At 42.4% G+C, this 23,210-nt stretch overlaps 2 protein-coding genes and 1 long non-coding RNA gene across 4 annotated transcripts; 2 read left to right on the top strand and 1 right to left on the bottom strand.

Annotated features, from left to right (window-relative positions):
• Positions 1-756: 756 nt before the first annotated feature.
• RPL36 (ribosomal protein L36) lies at positions 757-4,024 on the top strand. Of its 2 annotated transcripts, XM_085308487.1 has the most exons (4): positions 757-863; positions 952-1,046; positions 3,123-3,257; positions 3,893-4,024. In XM_085308487.1, exons 2-4 carry the CDS (start codon positions 954-956, stop codon positions 3,980-3,982), a joined length of 318 nt encoding a protein of 105 aa, XP_085164613.1. In that variant the 5' UTR covers positions 757-863; positions 952-953; the 3' UTR covers positions 3,983-4,024. The 2 variants fall into 2 exon arrangements, with proteins under 2 accessions (XP_085164613.1, XP_085164612.1); XM_085308486.1 differs by having other exon boundaries at positions 811-1,046.
• On the top strand, positions 1,053-2,203 carry LOC146593849 (uncharacterized). The gene is made up of 2 exons (XR_014896280.1): positions 1,053-1,481; positions 1,593-2,203. It is a non-coding gene; the product is annotated as an uncharacterized LOC146593849 (long non-coding RNA).
• Positions 4,025-5,494: 1,470 nt separating the features above from the next.
• LONP1 (lon peptidase 1, mitochondrial) lies at positions 5,495-21,983 on the bottom strand. Its single transcript, XM_085308485.1, has 17 exons — positions 21,882-21,983; positions 21,328-21,447; positions 19,777-20,005; positions 19,210-19,271; positions 18,478-18,607; positions 17,948-18,031; positions 15,236-15,456; positions 13,926-14,064; positions 12,784-12,962; positions 11,512-11,599; positions 10,629-10,751; positions 9,776-9,892; positions 9,337-9,477; positions 9,086-9,251; positions 8,168-8,376; positions 6,591-6,755; positions 5,495-5,872 (listed from the first exon to the last, which is right to left on the bottom strand). The coding sequence occupies exons 2-17, from the start codon at positions 21,402-21,404 to the stop codon at positions 5,708-5,710; spliced, it is 2,295 nt and encodes a 764-aa protein (XP_085164611.1). The 5' UTR covers positions 21,405-21,447; positions 21,882-21,983; the 3' UTR covers positions 5,495-5,707.
• Positions 21,984-23,210: the final 1,227 nt, after the last annotated feature.

The raw sequence follows: 23,210 nt of genomic DNA, 5'->3' as shown, positions 1-23,210 counted from the left end.
TCAACACCGGTATGTGTGAACCCTGGGGCAAACTTGGACKCGTTCTTGATGCCCCCTCGGGGTCTAGCACTGCACTGGTGGTTGCCACGGAGAGTGGTCTATCTGAAAGTACCCCCAGACAGGTGAGACTTTGCCCAGTTCTAACCGAYGAGATTAATCCAGCATGCACTGCATGAGATAAGGAAGCAGTAGCAATTGTTGCAATTAGTGTGTTAGAGATGCCCATGTAAGCTTTTGTGGATACTGTGAGATATTTCTCACCTCCCTCCCCCGAGAAGACAGGAGAGAGGGCACTGAYGAGGTGCCAGGCATCGCCAGACAAGTGTTTGGATCAGCCCTCTTTACACACCACTGCTGCTCTCTCGCGCCTTATCCCCCTCTCTCCTCACGTTTGTTCCTCCTCACACCAGCTCGATCCCGCCCTTTCCCCGCCTTCGGGTCCTCCCCGAAATTCATAGTTGGACTGATTCCAGTCATAACTRGATTGATGGTTTCTCAAGGGAAGCTTTCATTCAGGAAGTAGGGAGGATCCTTAGAGCAGCAGGGGCGAGGGGCGCTCAGGAGGAAGAGGCCTGCCCAGCCCAGACGGCGCTCTGAGGGGAGGCGGCTGCCATGTCTGCCCGCGCGCGCCGAGGCGCTCCGCGGTGCCTCCCCCCGCCCCGGCTCTGGGCTGCCGCGCTGCCGTGCGCGCGCAGGGCGCATGCGCGCCTCCGCCTCTATGGTCATCGCGTGAGCTAGAGAAGCCGTCTCCAGGCGGGAGGTCTATGTTTTCGTCATTCGTGGCGCGCGGAGGAAGGTGCTGTCCCGGCGTTCTCCGCGCGCGCTTCCCTCTTCCGGCGTCGGCGCCATTAGCGGAGCAGGAGGTGAGGGCCGGCGCCGGCGGGATCCGTGCCCATCCGCGGCGCAGCGCGGGGGCCGGGGCCGCGGGCGCTGACCGATCTGTCCCCGCAGGCATGGCGATCCGCTACCCCATGGCCGTTGGCCTCAACAAGGGCCACAAGGTGACGAAGAACGTGTCGAAGCCCAGGCAGTGCCGCCGCCGCGGGGTGAGTGTGGGGCCGGCGCGGCCCCGTGAGGGGCTCCAGCGCCCGGCGCGGGGGAGCCGCGGCGGGCTGGGCGGGGAGGCAGGTGGAACCCGGCGCTGTCACTTCGAGAAGCCGCGGCTCTGACGGGTTTTGAGCCGTAAAAAGCCAGCAGGCGAGCTGGGTTCAAGCTGGGACCCGCCGCTTTTACCTCTTGTTCCTTGGCCGGCATAAGATGGGGCATAAAGCGGCCTGATACCGCAAGGAAAAAAACTTCTTCTCTGCTCGCTTTCCTGTTTCCCGTAAGTGGAAGGAAGAATGCACGAAGAGAAATGAATTAGCCACAGTTTGTAACGGCTCAGGACTGTGCTCAGGGAGACGAGGTGCAGCGTTGCAGCTTTCCACGAGGATGGTGGTACTCTTCAGGTCTCTCCCGACTGCCGAGGAGGGACAGTGAAGGTGTGACACCGTGCGCTATCCCGTAATAATGTGGCTTAAATAAGCTTCCAGGCAGTGTGGAGCTGGGAAGAGTGGTGGTCATTTGCAGAATATTTTGAAATATAATTCTAGCACTTAATGGAAGATACAGACTGCCTGAAGGCAGGGTGGATGGCTGTCTACAGCAGCAGTCAGGGTAGGAATTGAGTCTTTTGTCTTTGGCTGGATTGCAAAAATAAATACATGCTTTGAATACTTTTTCCACCCGTGGTCTGAGTACAGTGCTGCTRCTGAGCTGCAGTGAAGATTGGGACCAGCAGAAAATATGCAGGAAAACAAAGCTTTTTAAAGGGTTGGGGAAGCTAGTTTTGTAGACACCAGGGGAAAGGGCTTTAAATCATGGCAGGTTTTAAATTTGTGAACGTGGGTGTGGAGTTAAATAGCTGGGTGCAGGAGAATTGCCAAGGGAGCAGTCTGTAATGAAAAGATGAGATGGATGTGTGCCTTAAATGGAGTCAATGAAATAAGAAATGTACTGGATGTTTTCTGAAGTCCTTTTTAAGTTACTTCTGTTGCTAATGGCAACAGTTATGCCCCCATGCAGTTTGCACAATAATGGCAAATATAGGGAGTTATCAGGGTTCAGTGAATGTGTGTTAACATGGGATATTAATTTAGTTTGCATCTTTTACCTCACATTAAATGCTGTGATTAAATTAAAAGGACTTAATTGAGATGCATAATGACATAGTCTGGATTTCTTGTGGTCCTAAAAATAGGTTTCTAAAAAATGTTTGTCCCTAAAGCATGAAAAACACCAGATACTAAAATGCATGAGACTAAGCATGGCTCATCTGGATCACTGTTCTGCTTAGCTCTTACAGGGGATTTGACTCCTCTGAGACAGGCTAATAGCATGTAATTCTGGGGTCTTARCCCAGAGTTTGCTTCAGCCTCTTGCAATTCAGTTCTTCAGGAAGATTTTTTTTTGCCTTTTTTCTTGTTTCTTTTGTTGTTTTTCTCYTTCCTTTTATTTGCTTTTATTTCTAATTCCTTAATTGCATCTGAGTACAGATAATTATACACATACTGGCTGCCTACGTGCTTTTCACAGTTGTTTGTGTGATGTTGGATTTGTTTGTGTATGTGAAATGCTGCTGAGCAGCACATTTGAACTCCTCAGTTTGTTGAAAGTCTTTTTTTCTTTTTTTTTTCTTTTTTTTCTTTTCCTAAAAGCTCTAGGCATCACCTCTGATGTCTAGACATGATTAACAAAATGGGCTGGCTGCTTGCAGGTGACTGAAGTATTAACTGGAAGCTTTTGAGTATAAATYAAGCACTTGGGTCTTTCAGCAAAATGTCTCACTGCTGTCTGGTTAGTGTGGTACTTGAAGAACAAACTGTATGTGGCTGTGGTAGAGGTGCTGGTAAAAAGTCATGTTTAGTTATCCTAACGCTTGCAGAGCATTTGAAAAGGATGCAGTGATTMTAGTACTTGACAAAGGAATGGTTTTGCAGCCTGAGTCTAGCTTTTAGGCAAATGCTGTTTTTAAATAGGGATCTAAATGCTATGTGTGAATTACAGCTACTTTGATTGAGAGCTGGTTAAACTAGCACTTAAGTTCTTTGAACCTGAATCTTTTTTTTTCCCCCTTCCCTTAGCGCCTGACCAAACACACTAAGTTTGTGCGAGACATGATCAGGGAAGTCTGTGGCTTTGCACCCTATGAAAGACGTGCTATGGAACTGCTGAAAGTTTCCAAAGACAAACGTGCTCTGAAGTTCATAAAGAAACGGGTAGGTGAATCTGACATCTTAATGAAGATGCTAAAAGCTCTTCTAGTTAATCTTCTATCATTCCTTAAGGAAACTTTTTAGTTAATTTTCCTGCTTTTCAGTGGTTCRGACAATTATTGGTCTGACCTGAGGGAGTTGAAGGGAGAGCTCCTTGGGCTGGATGGGAGTCTGGGGGTGAGGAGGAGATGGACTTAAATGTACTTTGCTGGCAAGGCCCTAAGCTACAGTGACCCAGAATCTGCATTGCTCTTTCTGTATTTGCGAATCTGGTGCAGGAAATACAAGATCAGTACTGACAGAGGTGGGATATCATTAACCAACTGACTTGAAACACCAGTTTTTTGCCATAGAAGGCAGCCTTGATAGCTGAGTGAGTTGTTTCTCTCTGCTCCTTCTGCCCACTTCCCTCCCACACACCCTGAAGAAAACAAAAATTGAGTAAGAGTATACTGAGATGTGACGGAAAGTAATTCCTAGCTGGCTATTTAAGGTTGAGAGTGTTAAAGTCGATGCTTAGCAGAACTTTTCTATCTGAGTAGAGCATCTTCCACTGAATACTTGAAGCATACAAGACATGGTGTTTCACCTGTTCTCTACTGGAATGAATGCTGACTGCAGTGCTTTCCTCTCTGCAGGTTGGCACTCATATTCGGGCCAAGCGAAAGCGGGAAGAACTCAGTAATGTCCTGGCAGCCATGAGGAAAGCTGCTGCAAAGAAGGATTGAGCTGTGCAGTCTGTAACTCAATAAAAGTCCTTTCTCACAAAAGCAGTGCAGTAGCAGCTATCAGTACACTTCTGTCAGTCTGTAGGAAATGGGGTGGTCCTGGGGTGCTGGTTTGGGTAAAGAGGTGTTACGGGTGTTCCTAGGTAACCTCACCTTTCCTACCCTGTGGGAAGGGTGAATGCCCAGGAGGTGCAGCTGGTGTTGCTGTGGAGRAGCACAGACTATTTGCTTTGAGTAGTGCTTGTCCCCAGGGGCTTCCTGATTAGGGRAAGTCAGTGCTGGTCCATTTGACCAAGCATTCAGGCTTAAGGTTTCTTGGTAGTGGTCGACAGGAAAATCCCTGCCCTACTGCATATTTGCAGGGAAGGGACTCTGAGCTGTTCTGTCCCTCCTGATGGAATTGATTACCTTGTGGGAGCTCAGAACACCAGGTTCCCTTRGTCCTGTGTACTGCAGCTCCCCCCCTCCCTCCCCAAACCTACAGCAAAAACCCTGCTCGCATACTGTACTGGAAGAGCACTGGATTAACTTCCTTTGTGGTTGCTTTTTGCTGTTCCTGCCTTCTACTCTTCTTCCCTTCATTGCATCCTGCATAGCTTTCATCTCCCTCCTATTTCCCTGTGTGGTTTRGTTTCCTTCCCTCTCATTCATAGCTTCCTTTTGCCACATCTAGTAACTAAAACCACGGGATGGAGATGTTTTGTCTCCAAACCCAGATACTGGAAGGAGAGATGTCGATGGACACAAACTGCTATACTAGTAACAGTACTACTACCCTCTATAGTTTCTCCACTACTATCAAATCAAGAGAGAGAACTTTTGCCACTAACAGCTCCCTCAATTCTTTTTTCTCCACTAAGCACTAATTGGTGCCCCTTTCAGCAGAAGGGAATACAGTTCTGGTGCTTCATATAGTCACTTTTCATTTTGAATGAGTCCTCTTTAAACCCAGTTTTTCTAGGGTTGGCCGTAAGTACTAGGCACTCAAATTCACTAGACCAAGACTATGTTTATTGATGCACAACAGCCACTCTAACACATTTGATTCCTGACCTACTTGTTTSACTCAGTACAAAGTAAAACTGCCGTAGCAGTAGAGCATTTCACTGCACCATAGACTAACTGAGGAGCACTTCTGTTTTGTCCAGCTTTGCACTCTTGATGCTTAGAGCTGTTTCTGAAGATACTGACTTGTGATATTCTGGAGGAAGAGAACCGTATCCCTCCRCAGCTGAATGTGCTTGCTCTGCTGTGCTGTCCCCCACTTCAGTTTACCCTCGAGCCTGTCACTGGTCATTTCAGTATAAGCCAAGACAGGGAGAGGTTTCTGAGAACTACTCAGTTACCAGTATGCCATCAACACTGTACACAAAGCACAGCCCCAGCTCTACTACTGGTTAGTRTTTCTATAAGCAAGTACTTGGATTTACAGTGCAATTATTGAAAAACATTCTTTAAGTGAGATTAGACTAGCTCCACTACTGGTAGTTGGTAACATGCAAATTCCTTAGGTAAAATTTCAGAATTTAATTTTATTGGAAATACTTCACTTGTGTCATAATTCAACAGTGAGAAATACTTTACTAAAGCTATAATCCATTTCAGTGGCTGCGCAGCAGCAATAGCTTTATGTCCCAGTTCAGGATTGTCCCCACATCACCCCATTCCTGGGCTGAGGCAGAGCATTAAGGGACAGACCACYTCCAGTCAATTGGTTGTTGACAGTCATCCTCCAGCAGAATCCAGTTTTGAAAACGCTATATCAAAAACCTCTTTGTAGTGTTCAACAAAATGCACTTCCAGTCCTTCTGTAATGAATCCAGCAAGGTCATAATAATCCTTTTTATTCTCTGATGGCAAAATAATACAGGTAACACCTGCTCTCTTTGCCTGTGGGAAAGAAAAGTTACATAGTCTGTGTGTTTAGTCCTAAAAATTCATTACTCAAAAGAGGAATCTCTATAAAGAACCCAGAAGGGGAGAACAAGAAAATGTATTTAGAAGCATGATTTGGCTTTACTTTGTTCTTCAGAGCCATAAGGGCATTACTTATAGAAGCTGCCCTGAGGAAGGACAAGTCTCCCCAAGCCTTCCTCACAGGGAGGAAACACAAGGTACTGAAGGTAAGTTCCTTCCATCTAGAAGAGAAAAGCGTAAGAGTATCTGTATGAAATTTTAAGCTGAAAGAATTCAAGTCAGAACTAGGGAATAGAGCCTTAAAGATGGTATCTTAGGATACTTTCAAATCCAAACCCGACACCCTTCTTAAACAGGTRCTTTATTCCAGCGTATATTATTGTACCATACCTACCACCCTCTGATACAGGAGATAACTTACAGAACCTGATGATCCCTTCCATCCTTAATTCTACTAGTCTAATAACTAGTTCACTGTAGACACTTCTGGAACAAAGCCTGGAGTCACTTCTCCTCACAGCTGCTGATGCAGGCAGGATTCCCATGTTCAATCTGGCAGGCTTCTCCATAGTGTCTATTGAATTACTGCCTTTCCTTCCACTAGAGGAGCAATCACCCCGATTGTYCCTGCTGAGACTAAGCTGCAGCTCTCCTCCACAGCTGATGCACAGAGACAAGAAAGAGCTCTTACCGCRATAGTTTTCTCTTTTATTCCACCAACAGGAAGAATTTTTCCAGTTAATGATACCTCTCCAGTCATGGCCACATTCTGTCTCACTGGGCAATTCATGGCCAGCGAAAGCAAAGCTGTTACTATAGTGCATCCTGCACTTGGTCCATCCTTCGGGGTTGCTCCCTGTTAAAACAGAAATAAACAATAAAAATCCCACTCAACAACACTGCCTTTGATTTATTCAGAGAGATGAATGAAGCATCAACTGTYTTCTTCAAAGAGCTCTGTAACAAAGCTTAATCAATACCTTTGTCATTGCCATTTTAGCTTGGCCCCAATTTCAGGGAGTTGGGAGTCTCATACATTTYAGTTTAAATCTTCATGCAATAAAGTGTCACTGGTAGAATCCTATTCAAATTGATCAATCTAGTAACAACTATTCTCATACTGGCAGTCCAGAGGTAGTAAACCAGAACCTCAGTGACAACCTATTTCATGAAGAGTAATTCACATGAGATTAAGAGCTGGTTTCTAGCCTAATGCCCTCCACAATACCCATCAGGCTCAGGACTCTGCATAAGCAATCTCAGCAAAAATGAGCATGAATGCTTTGAAGCTCTTTGTTGGCYTAAGTCAACTATGCAAACAAAGTAACACACATCAGTATCACAAGGGGCAAGAGCATTAAGAATCACGAAATGGTGGAGGACGATACTGCAAAATYATTAAAGGTAGAAAAGACTGTTCAGTTTAGAAAGCCCCAGAAAAAAATCCAGGCCTAAACCAGTGACAGTCCGAATTTATCTGACAACAAACAGATCTTTCAGGTGAGAGCTGAAGTAGTAAATATTTGAGARGGAACAGGGGTAGAGACTACGCCACTGCTGTGTGATCCTCCAGGAGATCAATACTCAGAAAACAACTTCATTCTTGGAATTTGGCAAAGGACACAGAGTAAGTGTCAATAAGGAGACCCTGGATTAGGTTAAAGAACGCAGTAGTTTGGAAGCAGAGTTTAGGTACAGCAGTTGTAAAACTGTCTTCTCTAAGGTACCTGCCCACAGCCTGTTACCACAGAATATGAACCCCTCTGAGTGTGGCATATATTTACTCTCTCAGTCTAAACACTGGAAGAATACAGTCATTGCCATTATACAGACTGGGAGTTACAGCACAAAGAGGAATATATTCAAGTATATGTAAATCACTTTAAAGGTTTATGARTGTCTGCTAACATGGAGAACTTAACTTTGGTTTCCTCATAGYTGCAGATGAGCTTTTATCCAAATTGCTTATCTCTATGCCAGAGTTTACTGATCTGCACAACAGGGCCAACACCTATGATGAAGGTCTGAGATTTCTCACTATGTTATCAAGTGTCCTGTGTTTTCATCATATGCTACAGAAAGGAATGGAAACATAACTCAAAGCAAAGCTACCATGGGATGATAAAGAAAATGCCTTTTCTTCCCATTACTGCTAAAAGAGGGCATTCTGCACAAAGCAAGGACAAATGAAGTGCCTTCCTGCCTAACATCTGGGCAAACAGACCAACCCACTGCTATGCATTCTTCATGGGTTCTGCATCACTTTACCTCTGGCACGTGCAAGTGAATATGGGAAGACAGGAGAAAGTCATTGCTGGGTTCCTTCTGCATCAGAAAGGCTCTTGCAAATGTGTAAGCTATTTTGGCACTTTCTTTCATCACATCTCCCAGTTGCCCTGTTACTTCGAGGGACCCATCTTTATTCTCCTCATTTTTGGGTCGCCTCAAGGATGTTTCAACAAACAGAGTGGAACCTCCTAAGAAAGAAAAGAAAAACAACAACCTGAGTAAAGTTAAAATCAAAGCAGAGGGTTCTGGTGATGGAGAAGCATTTTAACTACTGACTTGTCTAAGTCATCAGGACTTTTGAAACTTGTTACTACTGACAGTATCTCTCAAAGAGCTCCTACTATCCAAACACTTCTTGGTAGTTCTGCTTTCCAGGCTCAAATATCCACCTACCTTCTCTGCCACACTGCTCATTTTCCTCTTAACTACTTCCAGTATTTTAATTCTACCCAAAGTCAATTAGACTGACAATAAGTCAGTACAGCATCTCCTGCTCTTAGGAAGCAGCCAAGATTTCTCCTTGCTAAAAAGTTTTACACTTTTAGTCATTACAGTCTGTAATGGATGCAGTTTGTATTGAGTATGGAGCATAGGATGACATGCTTGCCTGAAGGCAGCGAGCCTGGGCTGAGGAAAGGATAGAGGGTTCCTTCTTCAGGGAAGAAGTCAGGATTCTAAAAGGCCCTAGAAGTTACTAATGCTAGTAAAAGAACTTCTGTGGGCTCAGTAGGGAAAGTTCAGTTTCTGCACTACCATGCTACATACTGAAATACAGACACACATCTTGGTTTTCCAGCTAGTACATTTTGGAATCAGCAACTTCACTTTAATGTAGGAGAAAGGAAAAAAAAAAATTCTCCTGGAATCACAATATGCACCCAAAAATCAGYGTCTTACCCATAGCTGTCCAGGCCAGACCCATCACCACACCTGGAGGAGTAGTTTCATACATTCTATCCACAGTGAAGATGGGCTTTCCTACAAAGTCTTGCAGGTTTTCAGGTGTTACCTGGACCATCTCTGCTTCTCCACTCACAATTTTATAGGCAGATTTCCTCAATACCTGAGTGAGACAGTAATTAGATTTTGCTGAAAAAGCTGAGAAGGCGGAAGCACACAGGCTGCCATTACACGCAATGTTCCCTCACCTTTTCTACTTGTTTCTGCAGATTCCTCACYCCACTCTCTCTGCAGTACTGCTTGATGAGAACAGTCAGGACATCTGATGTGATTTTGGCTTTGTTTTCATCCAAGCCACACAAAACTCGTGCTTGAGGGACCAAGTACCTCTGAAAGAAATTGTCCATCACATCTTTCCATTAGTATTTGTAACAACAGCCTGATTGTTCCAATTCGCTCAGCTTCATTCTTGCATAAGTTCAATGCAGCTTTCTGGAATCCACACCTTGTCCATTAGGAAGCACTGGGGTTGTCTTAATTAGGTGTTCAGATCAGGGGAGCTCTGTCCAAAATACCACATGCCTAATATTTGTTGGCAGAATTGGGTGTAAATATGTAAATCGGAAGCTGCCAAGAACATTTTATCAGATGTAGTTCACAGAGCATCAGTGAAGTAATTTCTCTTACCTCTGCAATTGCAAGTTTCTCTTCTGCTACGTATCCTGATACATTGATCACTTCCATTCTGTCTCTCAGTGGCTCTGGAATGGTTTCTGTTACATTGGCAGTACAAATAAAGAGTACCTGGAAGTACGAGATCCTATTAGACATTTTCATTAACCTGTTGCTCTACTTCATGCAGTATTGGCTCAGTTCTGGGATTCTCTGTCTTGAGGGGTTGGAGCAAGCTCATCTATGGAGTTTACTTTTTAACGTAAGAAAAGCTTAGTAACGTAGTAAGATGTTCCCTACTTCCAAAACACAGGAATACACACAGCACAAACTGGGAAATCTGAATGGTCTGACGTGAACCAGGAAACTCTCTGCCTTGGCAGCTGCAGAAATCTACATATCACTTTCAAGTTATTTCTAAGTTAGCACAGAGCAACCAAATTACGTACAAATATTGCTAATCTATCAATTCTGCAATTAACGTAAGCAGCACAGAAAGCACAACAGTGCGTAAAGACATCCAAATTAAAAAGCTTGACAGCAGCACAAAGCCACCTCACTTCACACCAACTCTGACCACCATCCTATAAAACAAAAACTCGTGCGTTTTCAGCTGAGAGCATGTGTCTATGTCCCTGSTTCTTCAGGGAGTCAAGGCTATAGGACATATGCTAGTGATCAYATGCTCTTCAGTATGTACAGACACTTGAGTTTGAGCAAACTCCTTCCAAGATCTGCCCCACACCACCAGTGTCTCAGTCTTATTTGTCCAACTCTGACTAAGACTTTAGCATCTTTTGGCAGAGAGGAAACTTCTACATTGATGCATTCTAGCTCCATAACCTCTCCAGAAGAGAGAGAGAAATACCTTTGATAAATCCACAGGAACATCAAGGTAATGATCCAAGAAGTTAGAGTTCTGTTCTGGGTCCAACAGCTCTAGAAGGGCTGAGGATGGATCTCCTTGATACCCCCTTCCTATTTTATCCACCTATGGGAGACAAATTTTAAATGTTATGAGAAATTTCACATCGTGATGCAAAGATTCTTGAAAGGTTTAATTTCAAAACCTTCACATTTTTCACAGAGAGCCATTACCAGTCTACTATCTTCTGTACATTCAGCCAAGTCCCTGCTATCCCACAGCATGAACATGTGACAGGCCTGACAAGACACAGGCTTATTATGTTGTRGAGAAGCACAACGAAGTCTCAGGGAGCATGCATACAATCAAAAGCTGCACCTGAGTGATCACCCACTCTTGTATTCTGTCCTTGTTTGCTTTTCCACAAAAGCAATAGGTTAGTAGCCCTGWCTCTTATTTATTCTCAAATCAGATCTGAAGTAGACCGTAAGCATCTTACTCCTTACAGCCTTGCTTTAGTCTTGACACGAGACTATTTCTAATAATCACATGGACAATAGTGTTTTTATGCACAATAGCATGTCCACACCTAGGGTACACAATAGCTTGGCCTTTGGATATGCAGCCAGCACAATTAAGATCCACACAATCCAAACAGAGTTTAACGAGAAGGATACAAACGAAATAAAAATAGAAATCTATTACAGGAAAAGATGACGGAAGTCTATGGTGTCATTACCGCCCAAATATCTAGAGGGCTCATCCTCATTTTAAAGTCAACAAAACATGGGACCTCTAGGAACATTACAGTTGCACCTCTCCTATCAGGGCTAAGAATTGACACCTGTGCTTTTAAGAGCAAAATCTAGAAGACAAGATATATCACCTCATCAATCAGGATGAGTGGATTCTCTGTYTTAGTCTTCTTCAGACACTGGATGATTTTTCCTGGCATTGCTCCAACATATGTCCTCCTGTTTTATCAGAAACTGTATTTAGGAAGAGTTGTAAAACACAGCACATATCACAAAACATAACATACACCAATGAAATAGGTATATCCTGCTGGGAAACAAGTCAAGATTTCTTTTACATCTATCAGAAATATTCTCTGTTACCATACCAATGTACCAAGACCCATCAAGTCCCTTTCTAGAAGGCATGAGACAAAGTTTCAYATAATACTCCTGAACTGCAGTTTTTATGTTTAGTTTTAACTCCTTTTAAATGGGAGGGAAGCAACAGTTAGGACTGAGAGCAGAGTGATGAATGATTACTGTTCTTTTGGGGTAAAGAAAGGCTAAAAGAGAGAACTTTCCATTCCATCAGCTGGTAGGCAGAAAAGGGGAAAAAAATCAGTGTGAACCAAAAAATCATACTAAAGGAATATATTGGTTACAGCACAACAATCTTTCTGCCAAAGGCAGCTAGTGTCCAGGAACAGCCAAATGCAGAGCAAGAACTCAAGCCTCCTGGCCTGAATGTCAGGAGACAAAGCCATGCACTAAGCACAGACCAGAGAATATCCTGGAAAATATTTAAAGTGTTTCTCCTTCTGTATCATATGGGGCAGAGCCTYGCAAGTTCAATTCACACTGCAGAACAGCAATTCTTTTTACTAGTGTGAAAACATGACTAGTTTTGTTCTAAGGTATAGGTGGAAGGAAAACAAATCCCTGGCAGGGCCTGATTTACTTATTTTTGTACTTGCTTCTTMTTATTATTCCCATAAACATTCTTATTCTGAAGTTTTCATCATGCAGCATTTCCCTCCTGGTTCRGAGACTAGGTCTGAATCACACGTGAATACATCTGAATGACTTTGCAAAATGCTAACTCACACCTGCCTATAAATGCCAGTACTAGAGAATGATGACAGTTTGAACAAAGTTCAGTGTTTGCRGTAGCTTACACAACTTTAAAATCTCCCGTAAGTATACACAAGCAGCAGGGAGTACGATGCACTCAGAAATGTCAACATGATTATGTTAAATTCCTCCCGTTGCCATCATTTTTACCTCTTCCTATATCCCAACTTCTGGCATGAAGAGATAGCAGAACTGACATTAAATTATGCACGTTGTTCAACCTCAGTTAGGTTCCTATTTTGACATGAGTAAAAAATGCTGGAAAGAGAAACTGCTCAAGTAACACTGACCTGTGTCCTTTTATTTCTGCCACATCAGTCATCCCTCCAACACTGAAGCGGAAGTACTCTCTATTTAGGGCCCTGGCAATGGAGCGGGCAATGCTGGTCTTGCCAACCCCAGGGGGTCCATAAAAACAAAGAATCTTCCCTTGGGTGGATCCTCGCAGCTGGCTGACTGCTATAAACTCCTACAGAACAGAAATGAAGAGACTCTGGGCAACTCCAGCAACATCAAACTATACCGTGTAYTTGGTACTGATGTAACCGGTGGGAGCTCTCTGTCTCTGTCTCCCACTGCTTTGGACAAAGCAAGAAGACAGAGCTGTAGTCCCTCTTCCAGCCTTCCTAGCTCTCCTCTGATTCTCTCAAGACATATACAAACCCCTCCTGTTGTACTACTTCTTCACTAGTATTGTGACAAGATAGGAGTTTAACCTATGTTTGGCAGCCCTCAAACACCACTCAGCAATTAAGAAATCAAAAGATCACAATTCAGAACTGATACCTCATTTGCTCATACGTTTACAGCAGAGAAATCATTTTGCATGTGGGCAAAGAAATGTGATTCCACTCTAAGAAGCCAGTAATTCAGCAAAAATGCATTTGTACCTAGGTATTTTCTACCTACAGCTATCTGATTCCAAAGCAAGACTATAGGAAGACAACAGCATTTATCTAATTAAGGCTCAAACCTGTATAGATACTTTTAAGTGCCTTAAAATTGTCAGCCTTCCACGTATTGCCACAGCTGAGGAAATCTGTATTGTATGGAATTAATCACATTCATAATCAAAGCTGCAGACTTGCATGATGCAACTCAGTCCATTTCTGTACAGTGGTTGGACCTAGTCAGCATGAATAGTGCTGACAAGCAACATGAGACTGATACTCAAAAAGGGATTATCAGCTTGCTTTATTTCCTTCTCAGCATTAAGTGGCAAAATAGCACATAGTAGTTTCAAATCAGAACATGATCTTCGTTGCCATTCAGCAGTCAAAAACATTAATTGATCACAAAAACATTCTTATGGCTTCCTGCTTGATCCATGAATTAAATACAAACCCAGGGGAGAGCCACAAGCTTGAAACAGCACAACTGCCTGATGCCAAAGAGGGTGAGAAATGGGGTGCTCTGCCCATTCCTGCCTTACCAGAATTCGCTTCTTTACGTCATCCATTCCATAATGATCCTCCTCCAGAACTGCCTGGGCTCGKGTCAGCTCCAAGTTCTCCTCACTGCACTTACCCCACGGGATGGATGTCAGCCAGTCCAAGTAGTTCCGTGTAACACTAACAAAAAAACAAAAATGAGAGTGATTTGACAACAGCTAGTCCACTCCTTCCTCCACTGCCTTAAAAAACAGCCTCATCCAAAATCAGTGGGATATAAACTACTCTAGGAAGGGAGACAGAAGAACAAACATCATTATCTGGGCAGTCATTGCTAACCTTTGATTACGGTCTTCTGGTATTCAAGTCTTCTGGTCCCAGGATTCACTCTGTATAGCCACAACAGAGCTTCGCCTTCCTTCCCTCCACCAAGTACTTCCTTTGCAAACTTGCTACTGTTACTTCTCTGAGGGAAGGGGAAAGGTGCTACGCTGGCCATAAAGGCCAGTTTATCTCCTGCCTAGAGAGGGAGCCAAAAATTCCATTTTTCCTCTCAGCAGATGTTGCTTTCTCCTTCCATCTATCTCTGCACTTCTCCCTAGCACTGCTACTAATCCCACATAGTCAGCCTCAGGGAACAAGTCTTTTCCTGCTCATCTTGTTCTCTGTAGCAGAAACTGTGGCAGATACTTGGTACGCTSTCTTTTTAGATTAAGGAAACAAACAGCCAACATTACTGAAGAGGTAGAAGCTTCAAGAACGCTGATTATTAATCTGTTAGTGCCAGTCGCACTGGCTGCCCCAGAAAGGATCAAGAGAGTCACTTCCCACTATTCCATCTTGTCCACCTTCCAATCTCAGAAKAAAATATGCTAAGGAGGCTTCAGCATGCCCTGATGATCAATTGATTTAGGCTGCAGTACGTTGAATGCTCTGGGAGCCTTCCCTCCTTTCACTGCTTCTCCCCTACCCATGGTATATGACTATCAAGATTTTTCTCATCCAAAGAGAGACGTCCACGTAGCTTGGGCAATGTCACATGTTGGCAACTAGCTTCTCTTTTCTCACTTCTCATGAAAAGAGTTAAGAACAAGAGGCAAGAGCCAAATAAGGACTGAAACAGTCACCACACATTTTGTTAGCAGGGAAGAAGTGCACAGTACCTAGCCACAGCATTAGGCTGCAAGAGAAGAGTTAAAATGATCAAAAAACAAAGATGTGATTATATGCTATGTTCAAGGAACATTATGGCAGAAGGAGATAAAAAACTCTTAAGGTACAATTTTCACTGCTTTGTGTAGACTTTTCTCATTCTCCCAATTAATCTTAACAGCAGAGTTAATGAACTCACTTAAATTCTGAGGAGTGATTATCCAGCAAACTCAGCTTGTTCARCTCTTCATCAATCACATCCATAACATGCTTTGGTACTACCAGCTCCTTCAGTCGCTCACGGAATTTCTCTTCTATAGCATCCTTGTCCTCTTTTTCCAGGCCTAGCTCTTTCTTAATGATTTTCAGTTGCTCTTGGAGAAGATACTTCCGATGAGTCTGCTTGATCTTTTCCTCCACCTGGACATAGCAACAAATATATATCTTTTCTGTTCCAGATGCTACACATCAAACATCAAATGCTTCCAAACACTTCTCAGTTACAACCTTCTCAGGAACTGAAAATACAGCTTGGAAATCTTCATTTGCAGCACATTCYAGCCTAAAAAGTGATTCTAATTGTATTATTGCTAAGCGTCATCTTATCGTGTCTCAGTTATTTCCATACTGCATATGCTCAACACAAAGTGACACCCATTAGGCTACTGATACTGGAAAGACTGCATCTTAAACTTGAACCAAGTTCTGCCTATCGCRTGGGTAAGGTACATGACGAACGGTACAGTCACATACTTCACAGGCAGTGTTAGTGTGACTAGCTATTATTTAAATGCTCACAGGACTTTGGGCCTAAACCTAAGAACTCCCTTCTAGAAATAGAATTATCTGCATACGATATTGATGTATATGCACGCATATTCATAGATATATTATGAACAGGACCATGGTTTTTGCAAGCAAGTCTGGAAATGAACTGTAAAGCATGGGTTTTTCTGAGCAAGTAGAAGCATGTTCTGTCATAGAGCTCCCCTACGCATTTTATCTTCACATGTGGTTTGCCTTTGTCCGACCACAGATTCTTATTCATCTATGCCCACAATCCAAGCATATTTAAGAGGTCTGCAGTAAAATTAGATCTCACAGTACRAAGAGTTGTGGTTCATCTGTCTTGCTTCTATCTATCAAAATTAGGCCTGGCTGACATTTCAGTTTTAATCTTTAGACKGTAACTTAAGCTGGCAGGAACATCTTGAGGCCTTTCCCAGAGCAGGGCCAGCTCAGATCAGATCACTCTCGTCCAATCGATTCCTGAATACCTCCAACGTTGACTAGTAGTGTTGAATTTTTTTCCTAATACCTAATTGGAATTTCCATTGTTGCAGCATTGCTTCTTGTTGTATCACTGTTTACCTGTAAGAGTCTCACTATCTTCTATATAACCATCTATTAGGTAGCTGAAGACAGCATTAAGAGCTTTAACTTTCTTTTCTCATGTGTGAAGAAATTAATTTCTTTCAGCCTCTCCTCGTATTCATACTCAAGCACCCTCTTTTCCCTCCACAGTATCTCAGCGACCTTTGCTGGATGTGCTCCAGTATTTCAGTGTCTGGCCTTCGGCTGTGGAGACCAAAAGCTGTACTCTGTACTCCAGACAGGATCTCACCACTGACAAACAGAGGGGCATAACCACTTTTCTCAACCTGCTGTCTATGCTACTGCCAATAGACTCCAATATGCAGTTGGCCTTCTTTGCCACAAGGGCAGGCTGCTAAGTCATGGTCAACTTGTACATCAAGACCCCAAAGTCCTTTCCTGCAAAGCTGCTTTCTACTCACTTGGCACCCCCCTATCCTGTTACATGGGGTTATTCCTCGATGTAGGACTTTAAACTTGGTAAGGGTGCACTCCACCCAAGAATCTGTGTGGTTGCTGAGGTTACAGTAATGGCCCCTGTATAGACCCTCTGAGGGATGCTGCAAGTAAACTGGTGCCATTGCACTTTGCACTGTTGATCACAACTGGTTTGACTGCTGGGCAAAAAGATTTTTCCATTCAGCTTGTACTTTATTCTCTCTGCTTCCAATAATCACCTTCTCCTTCATTTGCTTCAACCAGGCTTCTAGGAAGATTTACTTTATAATTTTCCTAGGGACTGAGAGCAAGCTGACCAGTCTGCATGTAGTTCCCCTAATCTACCTTTCCACTCTTCTTAAAAATGAGTGTGACGTTTACCTWTTTCTAGTTATCAGGAATCTTTTTGATCGCCACACTTCAAAAATGATTGAGAGAAACAACATAATGACATTGGCCAGTTCCATCAGCATCCTTGATGCATCCCATCTGGTCCCCTAGACTTGCATATATCCAATCTGTTTAAGTGGTCTCTAGAAATCCTACCCTGGTTCAAAAGCATTTGCACTTTCATATTAAGTTCAGAAGCTACAATTATTGGGTATTAATAAACACAGAAATTGATTCTGTACACAAATCTTTGTATTTCATTATACACAGCCATCATTTTGATGCCATTATTATAACTCAACTAAAACGTTTAACAGTCAGGAATTACTGCAGTTCACAGTGGTTAGTAGCGGGTATTTTAAAATACTACTACAATTACATACCACAATGCAGTATATTTCTAAATACATTCATGCTAGACTGCAGTCCTCTAGGATTTGCCTACTTGCACAAAACTACAACTTCCACACACTTCAGCAGCTGCTATAGCCTTACCTCATTACTTTTATGAACGTGTAAGAAAAATCAAGTTTCTAATGAAAGATAAAGTATCAAATATCTCTAAATCTCTAAATATTATCTCTGAAATAATATTCTCCTTTTAGAGCACAGACCATTGTCTTGCTTTATAATTCTTCATTGGCAAAACTAAGTATTATAATGGACATGGTATAAATACATGCAATGCATGTGCTACTCAAAGACTTACCTCCCTTCCAAGACGCTGCTGAAGTTTGCTCAGCTCATATTCCTTCTTTAGGAGAGAAAGGGCCTTGTAAAGCCGTTTGGGAATCTGGAAAAACAAAACAAAAAAACACTAAATAAGTTTTCAGGCATAGTACTCTTGTTAGCCTTTCTCACAAAACATTATCATCCAAAATAAAAAGTTCCTACAGGCTGCCTGGGAAGTTGCTCTTGCTGGGAGAAACTTTCTCTAACTCTCCAGCATCCACAGATGTAGAAAGACAGTGTAGCAGTTTAGCAATACAGAACCAATCAGGGAAACATCTTTGTTCAGCAAAGCTTTGCTCTACCAAAGATGTAGAGCACCCAGCCTTCCCCCAAAGGCAATTTATTAATTACTTAATAGATGCTTCAACTGGAACCTAGTCACTGATATTAATCTATCGTCAAAAGTAGTACGAAGGTCTCTTCTATGCTTAGGCTGCTAGAGAAGCCGTGATATGACATACACTTCTAATTCAGCTGGTATAGCTTTAGTTCAAAGCTTCATCTTACACTGGTTTCTTCCAAGACGTCTTGAAGTTCCTGCGACTCTGCCCCTGTTAACGCTGCACCCATGTCACTCAAGTAGATAGGGTTATCTACCACACGCTGTCCAGCCTGCATCATCTGAAGTACGGACTCTCTGAAAAAAAGTAGTAATACAGTCCCAGAAGATTAATAAATGGTGAATTGCTATATTCATGAGAAGGTATTTGTATAAAGCTATTTAACTTGTTATGACAGGGTGAAGGAACAAAATACAGCTCAATTTCATAACAAAATAATTCCATATTTTAAATTTGACTCAGCCAGTRCTGAGTAACAAATCCATAAAATGCCTGATAATTAAAGGGAATGCTCAGTGATAAATAAATCCAAATATATGGAAGTGTTCTCTTAACAGTTACATAAAATTTGTGTGTCTCAGTATGCTGAGCCTCTTACCATGCTTATATCAGCTAGATCAGATGATGATACTTAACTGCAGTGAGGTACGTTTTTAYCCAGACCACCTGCCACATGTGCCATCTATCTCATACCAAAATTTCATATCAGGTTTTCAAAGTTTTCTCTCCGTTTCTAACAGAGAATTACCAAACTTGTGTTCTAAAACAAAATTCTAGGCAAAAATTAAGCAAGTGCCTTTTCTTAGTAACTGCAGTTTAAGGTGGAAAGACAATCTCAGGCTATTCCAGTTTGACTGACAACATATTTCCAAAGCCAGGCAGCACGGAGAAAACATACCTGTACAAGGGGTTCAAGGCAATAATGTCCCGGATCGTTTTGACAATTTCTGCAGTAAGTGCCTATTAACACAAGGTTTTAGTCAACAAAAAGCTGGAAAAGGCCAAGGCCCGAGTACAAACCATCCCACCACTGGAACSCAGAAATACAGACTCTGGCCACCCATTTCCAAAGGTGTGTTGTAATGATGCTTTGTGTTGAGGAAGTTACTACTCCTCCACAGCTGGGAGGGGACAGGCAAGGCAAGAAGGGCTGTATCACAAAGCTGAACTGCTTTTTAGACAGAAGATAGGATCAGATGGACCACTCAAAYCACCTCAGAGCAAGGGCTCAGTTGGATAGAGGATATTACACAGCTATAAGMATAGCCCAATCTCATCATTCAATTGACTATTTTTATTTAAGTCATTATTATCACATAATCCCCTTGCACAGTAATTGACAGAAGCAGGAACCAGGTTCTGAAGCCTGAAATCTGAGCTTGATTTTAGAACTCTTCCTTTTAAGTAACACACATAGATGCTACTCTACTGGACAAGCCCTGGCTTAGATGATTAATTCACTTACTTTAACCTCTTCTGTGATCTGAAAATCTTCATGAACCACATTCTCTACTTCCACCATGAGAACTTCCGGTGAGGAAGCCGCCACAGGCTCTAGTACCACTTCCACAGCTTGGTCCTTTGCTCCGGGCTCTTCTTCGGCCTCTTTTTTAGARCGCTTCTGTTTCCTTCTAATTTTCTGTTTGTTCTCAGACTCCTCAGGCTCAACCTCTAGTTGYCTGTTTATACGAATCCTGAAAGTCAAGAGAAACCAGCCACAATCAATACCCCTCCACTATACCTGACTTCAGCTCTCAACGATGAAAAGAATCTAAGTTGTATTTTGAGTAAACTAAAACACTCAATGTCGGCAAAAATGAAAGATGATTTTACGTATTCRGACTAGATTTAACTTTTAGTCACTTTTGTCAAAATAAGGCTCAACTTAGTAAAACAGTAGTAATCAAGCAGCAGATGCAGATGGGATTTAATAAATGAATCTACAAAGTGTACACTACAGTACAAAAAACAAAAGTTAATGATTACTAAATTAGCCTCCTTATGTTTCTGATCTATAGCTTTTATTTTCAAGGTCAAGTTTGTCGAATGAAAACAGAAAGCTGGAGAAATTCATGGAAGGCCTATTTGACTCTACCTGAAGGAAGATGGACAGACTATACTTAGCTGTTCTCAACATGCCAAACTGATATGTATTTAGATTCTGTTTGGGGACATTAGATGGAGAGTCAAAGGAGTGGGCATGTTAAACATACTCAAGTTGAGACACTTCCTAGTATTCCCTCTGCACTGAGATAATTCAAATGAACCCTGAAAGGTTTTTTAGCACTTGATACAGCACTGGAGTCTCAGAATATCTTTTACTCCTCAGTGTATCCTTACCGTGTTCCTGGTAATTTCATATTYGATGTGGGACACATACAAAGGGATTGAGTATCAGCTCAAAATTCTTTTGGGCTCCTCCTGAAAATGCTTGGATTCAAGTTCAGTCCCTCACTTAAGTTTTTAAGCTCACTTGTGACCAACAGTGTTCTAAAGTTTGTCTTTCTTCCAAAAGTAACACTAATTTAATAAATATATTACTATTTTCACCTTGCTTCTATTCTTAGACCACAACAACTAGAATCCTCTACTTTTAAAACGCATCTTCTGTTTCTGATTGTACCATTTCCATTTGCTCCCTCAAGCTCTGATTAAAGACATTCACACAGGTAAGAGTAAGTCTCCAGGATTACAATAACACACATGGGAGATTTAACTTAAAAAAAAAAAAAAAGAACAAAGAACTTCTACTGACAGGAGGAAAGAATGTGTGCACTTAGCTGTTCCCTTTCAGAGCTAGCCAGTCACATCCTTATAGCATGCACAACATTGAGGCTAGAGCAACAAGGCACTATCAAAAAGTGAAAAAGCTAAGTTTTGCTGTGCAATACAGGAGAGAAAGYACTACACAGCTTCATTTTGCTTATGAAACCACATGCAGATGCGGAAGATGATAACGGCATGTATCTGTTTATAAAGAAGTGTGATGAGATGCATCTGTAGTACAAGTAATTACCTTCGGTGCCCCATGACTATCATACGCAACTTGTCTCCAAGGTCCTGCATTTCATGGATTTGTACAAAAGTTCCCATCTGGTAGATTTCATTCAGATTCTCCACCACATCAGATTCATTGCTATTGAGAAAAGAATTAAAGTAGATATTCAGAAAGGAGGAGATTCAAAATATCAAGAAAAATAATCTTGAGAAAGGAGGTAGGATTGAAAAAAAAGAAACAATCACTGGTTGGAAAACTTTAGACTGGCTTAAGGAGCAAAGACATTCACTTTATGCCCACTGTTACCATCACATGGCCTGTTTTCAAGTCACTATTATCTGGGTGCTTCATCCCCCTCCCAAATTTTAACAGGCTTTCCTGCAATAAGACTTTAGCCCTTAGGAGCACTCATGSTGCAAACAAAAGCTGTCATAGTAAGAGGATGGTCTGAATTCTGCCTACAGTTTCTATATTACTGTCTGAGGCAGAATTTCAAATCACAACTCTTAATGTAAATTCAGCCTAGTCCTGGAAATACCTTCTATTGAAAAACACCAAGAGACACAACTTACTTATCATCCTTTTTAAGGAAAACACCAGCATAAGGCTGAGCAAGACGAACTTTCCTCCTCAGCAGTTCAACCAGTTTCTTATTTTTTACCTAGGACAACAATAAGTTCAAAGTCAGAGCTGGATTTTCAAGAACTTCACACTCTCATTGTCCAAGTCACACTTCCCCTGGAACTSTATGACTGCCTAATCTGGGTTCATTCTAGCCTTGCTCTCACTATGGCAYAGAATGATAAAAATACTAGAGAAACATGAAAAAAAAAATTTTGCATGCACTGAAATTAATGATTCATACAAAAAAAAATCATATGATTGTGTTCCTAAAGATCACCATAATCCACAAGCTTTTCCATTTCTCAATTGTCATCTAGAAAGAAACTAGAAGTCATACAGGCTACATTTGGGCACGCAGAAAAGATAACAGTAGAAATAACGTTATGATAAATACTATGAACAAGAAGCTACGTTGGGTCAGCTCTTGATATGTTTAATCAGATTGTTAAAGTACCACTGAATAATAATAGAAAAAGTCTACTTGTTCCAAATGGTTTGAAACTTTAAGATTATCACCCCAAGTCTGCCTAAACACCCTCTCCCCCACAGCAGAGTTTCTATAATTGAACACATGCCTCCATGCTATAGCACACAGATTACTGCCTTCACAAAGATCATTCTTCTTGGCACTACAACACAAGCCCACAAAGCTAATTCAAGGACACATTTGCTCAACCTTGAGCAAAGGAACAGGCAAAGGATAGTGAACTCTCAAAGCGTCCCAGCACAGAGCACAGTCCTTGCCTGCCGGAAGCATTGTTAAAGACTCTGATGCAATGCTGATGAAGCCTGAAGTTCACAACTATTCCGAGAGAAAACAATATTCCAATACTCAGGCTATAGAGTTAGAAATGCCACGCTAAGAAGCGGGATGTCCTGAAGCGTGACACATCCTGCTACCTTCGAGTGCTTTAACAAAAAAAAAAAAAAAAAAGAAAAAGAAAAAAAAAAGAAAGAAAGAAAAAGAAAGAAATGTAAGGCTTTGACAAGCGAAGCACCCCTAGTGTTATCTGGAGGCAGCAGACAAGCCCATGCCCGCATGCTCTCCACGAAGGACAGTTTAACGCTGCCCAGCAGAGCCCGCCAGCCGAAAACCCGCACTCATCGCTTCAGCGGCTAGCGGCCAAGGCCAGGCACAGCCATGCTCGCTAATTAGCTGCAAACCTAATCACCACGCGCGTTAATTAGCCGCAAACCCGACCCCGACCCAGCAGCGGCAGCGCCGCCGCTCTGCCACACGGCCTCAGGCCGCGCCTCGGTGTCGTCAGCGCCCGGCT

This window comes from Rhea americana, unplaced genomic scaffold (genome assembly GCF_003343005.1).
Source record: "Rhea americana isolate MKP2758 unplaced genomic scaffold, rheAme1 scaffold_278, whole genome shotgun sequence".
Lineage (NCBI taxonomy): Eukaryota > Metazoa > Chordata > Aves > Rheiformes > Rheidae > Rhea > Rhea americana.
This window is presented reverse-complemented; position numbering and strand designations above follow the sequence as displayed.

Bases quoted from the DNA above. Each gene is read 5' to 3' on its own strand.
- RPL36 (XM_085308487.1), top strand. From the start codon at position 954: ATGGCGATCCGCTACCCCATGGCCGTTGGCCTCAACAAGGGCCACAAG. The intron at 1,047-3,122 runs GTGAGTGTGGGG...CCCTTCCCTTAG, and splicing joins GGCAGTGCCGCCGCCGCGGG to CGCCTGACCAAACACACTAA. The intron at 3,258-3,892 runs GTAGGTGAATCT...TCCTCTCTGCAG, and splicing joins TGAAGTTCATAAAGAAACGG to GTTGGCACTCATATTCGGGC.